Raw genomic sequence first — 6,118 nt, 5'->3', positions numbered from 1 at the left:
TTGCTCCGGGTCCGATAACAGGCAACCCACCTGCAGTAGATGTGCACGGTGTGAGGTCTCGCAGCAAGCTATCAAATACGACGCATTTCTCGGCTTTTAAAAAAAAACAAAAAAACCCCACTATGCGTCGCCAGGTGTTTCATCGGATTTGAGGAGTTACCTCCTTTGACAGTATCACAGTATCAGCTTAAACCATTGTTGCAGGCTGCTGAGTTTGCATATTTTGCTGTGAAGTACAGCCAGCGCTGTACTTCACAGCAAAGCGCTGCTTTTCGGTCTGGTTACTACCGTTTATGTCAGAACCGGTGCCATCATGGCACCGGACACCGGTACCCATCCCTAATTGTAATATAGTCTATTTTAATGCACATTTCATATTACAAGCAAAAAACGGAGTATCAGTAGTAAGTGACAACAGGAACTCAGGGCCCCTCTCAATAGAATGTGGGACGGGTTTTACACTATTATGAAGGCACTGCTAGGATACTCCCATGCTAAACCTTTCTAGTTTGTTCTTTGCTGTTTCTATTTATCCTTATTATACAGAACTTACCACAGGTGTTTCCAGGTTATAGTCACACATTTTTTAAGCTTTAATAGGTTAACAATATGCTATTAATTAGAAACAGATAGTTTTGCATTTACAATTAGGCCATCCGGAGCGCAGAATGGACAAACTTTGTACAAACTGCGCAAAATGTGTTGACAATCACAATTCAGGGATTTGAGTCATTCTGTGCTCCAGATGAAAATATTAATCACGTTAATCGTGGTGATGACAGATTAATGCGCGTTACTGCGTTAATGTTGACAGCCCCACTATTTTCTCAATACAAATATTCTAATCATAAATCAATCATAAATAGCTCATAAGTAGCTATACAGTCTGAATGATGATCTAACTCACAGTTTTCAAATGACATATTCATGAGCAAAAAAGAAGATTCTGTGTCACAATAAACACACTCTGAATGCAAAATGAGATGTATTAATGCAAACAATTTTTTTTAATCAAGGATTAAAATACAAACAAACATCCTTCTAAAATCTATTTAACTTTACAATATTACAATTTTAGAATTGTTTAATGGTTTGATGATTTTTAGAAAGTCTACTCAACTTAAAAATAAAAAAAAAGGAGGACAGATCTTCAGAAGGTCCATCACTCATTGAGATCTAAATGGGGTTTGAGGCGCCTGAAAAGAAATCTCAAAACTGCACTGTAGGTACCAACAATGCAGTTCACATCTGGTTTTGAACTGAAGAAGCTTCTTGGATGAGAGTTGAAACACCTTCAAAAAACTCAAAGTCTAGTTACTTTCTTTCCAAGGGCCTTATATTACCGCATATAAACAATCATTACACCTCATGACATTAATCAATCTGTTATTACTACAAAATAAAAAAGAAATGTGTAGTTTTCTTTATTATGCCTTCCTGATTTATGGTTTTTACATAGAAACTAAAAATTGTTTCTGGGAAATAAGCCACAGCATCATTGAAAAATGAGTTTAGTACCACATAAAGATCTTAATGTTAAATATGTTTTGTTTGAAATGCCCCATAGAAACTTACATTTTATTACTTACCATACTATATGTTATTGCTTCTTGGGAAAAATTTTCTTCCACAGTATTATTCCTAGTTCTTGTTCTTTTGTCTACGCTGTTTAGGGGTCTCCGCAGTAGATCATCAGCTTCCAACTTACCCTATCCCTAACATTCTCCTGTGTCACACGCTGATCACTTGTCAGAACAGGAAGTGGTGAACATTGTTGTAATACAGCTGAAAGAAGCATTAAATTCCCCTTCACGAACCACTACCTTATCGTGGAGGGGTTTGTGTGTCCCAGGGATCTCAGGGCTACAGTATGTTGTTCAAGTGCTTTTGTCCCGTGGTAGGGTCTCCCATGGGAAATTGGTCCTGGGTGAGGGACCAGACAAAGAGTGATTCAGAAGACCCTTGAGAGAATAAGGGGATATGGGCCCATCTTCCTGCAGGCCCACCACCGATAGGAGATGCCATAGGAGTTGTTTGCACTGTGTGCCAAGCGGTCGCCAGGCGCAGAGGCCCTGGCGGACCGATCCCCGCCTACCAAGACTGGCAATCGGGACATGGAATGTCACCTCTCTGGTGGGGAAGGAGCCTGAGGTCGTGCTTGAGGTTGAGAGGTACCAGCTTAACGCAGGGCTTGGGCTCTGGAAACAGTCTCTGCTAGGCTGGGAATGCCTAGCAAAGGCCCCAGTCCGCGAGATATTCAACGCACACCGGCAGACCTTCAACAGCATTCCGAGGGAAACTGGGGACATTGAGGCCGAATGAACCATGTTCAGCATCTCCATTGCCGAAGCTGCTGCAATGAGCTGCGGCCGCAAAGTGGTTGGTGCCTGTGGTGGTGGTAACCCCCGAACCAAATGGTGGACACCAGAGGAGAAGGGAGCCCCCAGTCTTATCGACCTTGGTTAGCCTGTGGGACTTTGGAGGCAGCTGATAGGTACCAACCGGCCAAGCGGAATGCGGCTCGGGCAGTGGCTGAAGCAAAAACTCGGGTGTGGGAGGAGTTCGGAGAGCCCATGAAAAAATACTTTTTTTCTGGTGACTTCATCGGGTGATGGACTCCAGCTCGCACTGAAACAGTTCGCAGCCGAATGTGAAGCAGCGGGAATAAGGATCAGCACCTCCAAATCTGAGACCATGGTTTTCAGCCGGAAAAGGGTGGAGTGCCCACTCTGGGTTGGAGACAAGTTCCTGCTCCAAGTGGAGGATTTTAAGTATCTTGGGGTCTTGTTCACGGGTCATGGGAGAAGGGAGCCAGAGATCGACAGACAGATTGGTGGTGTGGCTGTAGTGATGCTGACACTGCACCAGTCCATCATGGTGAAGAGAGAGCTGAGCGTAAAAGCGGTTTACCGGTCGATCTACATCCCTACCCTCACCTATGGTCACAAGCTGTGGGTAGTGACCGAAAGAACGAGATTGTGGATACAAGCGGCGGAAATGAGCTTCCTCCGAAGGGTGGCTGGCCTCTCCCTTAGAGATAGGGTGAGAAGTTCAGCCATTGAGGAGGGGCTTAGAGAAGAGCCCTTGCTCCTTCACATTGAAAGGAGCCAGTTGAGGTGGTTCAGGCGCCTGACAAGGATGACTCCTGGGTGAGGTGTTCCGGGCATGTCCCACCGGGAGGAGGCCCCGGGGCAGACCTGGACAAGCTCAAGGAGGTGGCTAGGGAGAGGGAAATCTGGGCTTCTCTACTTCGGCTGCTGCCCCCACGGCCCCAGATACAGCGGAAGAAAATGGATTGATGGTGGATGTTTTTTTTATTACTGAGTATAATGGAATGCTGAAATTTTGAAGGCCGGTTCTTTTTGTTGAGTTCCAATTCTCTGGTGGGGGCTTGGGGGAATTGAAAACTATTGAAAAATAACTCGGAATCATGTAGTGTTATTGTGAAAGGTGATTTTCTGTTTATTTACTTTACTCCAAATTAAATATTATTGGATTAAAATAAACCAAAAAATAAATAAAAAATAATAACTTTAAAAAGTTTATCTTTAAAAGTAAAATTTGAAGCTATTTAACAGAAAAAAGTTATAAATAAAGAGATTTTTGAAATAAAAAAAAATTGAAAAGTTTTGTTTTTGCATTGAATTTGTGCAATAATTGCAAGTACTAGAAGCTCTGATATACTATGATTGATTTTTGTTCATTAAATATTTCTTAGTGTTCTTCTCAGGCTTGAACAATATGATAAAACACTTGGGAGCAAATATACACATTATTAGCCCAAAGCTGGAGGCCAGAATTGCAAAAATCTCCACAACTACAGTGAATTTTCCAGGGGAGCTGATATATGCTGGGATAAATGTGATCCAGACAGTACAAAATATCAACATGCTGAAGGTGATAAGCTTGGCTTCATTGAAATTATCAGGTAATTTGCGGGCTAAGACTGCTAAAACAAAGCAAAAGGCAGCAAGTATGCCTAAGTATCCAAGCACAGCCCAGAAGCCAGCAGCAGAGCCTAATGCACATTCCAATATGATTTTCTCCTTGTACGTGGTTAGATTTTTTATTGGAAAGGGAGGGCTCACTACCAACCAAACAGTACATATTAAAACTTGAAGAAAGGTGAAAGTCACAACAGTCATTCTTTGTTGTGGAGGGCCAAACCATTTCATCACATTACTACCTGGAAGTGTAGCTTTAAAAGCCATTAAAACCACTATAGTTTTCCCAAGTACGCAGGAGATACAGAGTACAAAGGTGATGCCAAACGCAGTGTGACGCAGCATGCAGGACCAATCAGATGGTGCTCCAATGAAAGTTAATGAACATAAGAAACACAGAGTCAGTGAGATGAGCAGCAGGAAGCTCAGCTCAGAGTTGTTGGCCCTGACAATTGGAGATGTCCTGTGACAAAAGAATACAGCTGCAATTACGATGGTCAGACAGGCACCCACAACTGAGAATGTAGCCAGGATAATTCCTAGGAGGTCTTGAAAGGAAAGATACTCTACAGGCTTAGGGATGCAAGTGTCTCTCTTTGCGTTAGGCCAGAATTCTTTTTGACAAGGTAAACAATCAGTCGAATCTGGATAAAAAACACATAAATACAACATTTTCTTGATTTTCATATATACACAATGAAACATTTTAAATGCATGGCAATCATTTCTCTTTACCTGTGCTATTACTGATCTCCCCCTCAGGACATGCTGTACAGTCATAGCAGCAGATGGGTTTTCCTTTCTGCAACACTTTACGAGTTCCTGGAGGACAACTGTCCGTGCACACTGACACTGGCACCTGTCAAAGACATAAATGTTGGAGAATACATGTAAATATTTACTATGCAGCTGTAATCATTGTTTAGTAAAGTTTGAATGCTTACTTTCATGCTACCCTCCATCCAGGTAATGTTTTTGTCGATCTGGAATTCCTGGCCCACGGGCCGTGATGCATCATACAGCCCTACAGTCACCATGTCAGTTGCGCCCTTTTCATTTTTCTGCCAGTTAACCAGTTCATAAATAGCCACAGGATCCCCATTAGCGTCAAATGACACATCATAGCCATTTCGGGAAAAATTTACTTTCTTCAGCTCAATTAAAATCTGAAAAGATGAAATTAGGTATAATGGGAGGGGAAAGGAAAAAAAATATGCACTATTTCAATAACAAATATTAATATTACATACAATGTTCCCTCTAATCTTTCATGTGTCTGAGCGAACACGCAAACTCCCTGAGCGGTCCCTTGGACCACTGTGAGCAACAGTAGACGTGAGCACTGTGGCCACGCCATCATCGAATCCATCCAAGTTACATGGTTTATTAAAATAATCCAATAACAGCATTTATATTTATGTTAGACTACTTTTAATTAAGTGCTTTAGCCCACTTACATTGAAATTTTAAAAAATCTTGTTCATGACCTGTGTAGTATGTTAACACTATTGGAAGTAAAAATAACTTGAACTCCAATTTATAAACACAACTTTCTTTCTTTTTTTTAAAATAGAGCTCTGACTTTTATTATGAGTCTGTGGTCTGGGAGAGATTCCTGTAACTCTCTGTCTGCAATATACAGTATATAAAGACCAATGTTGGGCAATTAATTATATAGTTACTTCTTCAAAAAAGTTACTGAGTTTTACAAACAACAAAGTTTTTTGCAGCTGTTTACCTAAACATGCAGCCAAGGCATCTTTTTAGACAAACATTTCAAAATATTTACAGAACAATCAGCTGTTCTGCAACAAATTTGATGCCACACAAATTATTTGTGCCACTCCAAAAAATTATTTCTGTCCACTATGAGATAAAGGAGAACAACAGCCTGATACCTGCAGGCCGACAACAGGAGATGTATCACTGCTGTAACACCTGTAACATTCAGCAGTCGCCTCATTGTTCTGACACACACAACAAAACTATTGACTACACTACACACTAACTACACAAGATTTGCGTCCCAACGTTGCAAATCTCTCACTTCTCAAAACAGTAAATATAAACAACGATAATATTCAGGAAGAAAACCAAACATTGCATATATTTTTATCATAACTCTGGTTTTACGTGGCCTACCAACACAATTTAAAACTGGTATATACTGGTAT

General features: G+C 41.1%; 1 protein-coding gene across 1 annotated transcript; it reads right to left on the bottom strand.

The window, feature by feature from the left end:
- Positions 1-3,683: 3,683 nt before the first annotated feature.
- On the bottom strand, positions 3,684-5,301 carry LOC106456552 (extracellular calcium-sensing receptor-like). Its single transcript, XM_013916059.1, has 4 exons — positions 5,260-5,301; positions 4,889-5,110; positions 4,680-4,803; positions 3,684-4,588 (listed from the first exon to the last, which is right to left on the bottom strand). Exons 1-4 carry the CDS (start codon positions 5,299-5,301, stop codon positions 3,684-3,686), a joined length of 1,293 nt encoding a protein of 430 aa, XP_013771513.1.
- Positions 5,302-6,118: the final 817 nt, after the last annotated feature.

The sequence above is a fragment of the Pundamilia nyererei genome, unplaced genomic scaffold (assembly GCF_000239375.1).
Source record: "Pundamilia nyererei isolate P.nyererei 1_Seehausen unplaced genomic scaffold, PunNye1.0 scaffold00443, whole genome shotgun sequence".
Taxonomy (NCBI): Eukaryota; Metazoa; Chordata; class Actinopteri; order Cichliformes; family Cichlidae; genus Pundamilia; species Pundamilia nyererei.
The sequence above is the reverse complement of the archived record's forward strand: the minus strand, read 5'-3'. Positions and strand labels throughout refer to the sequence as shown.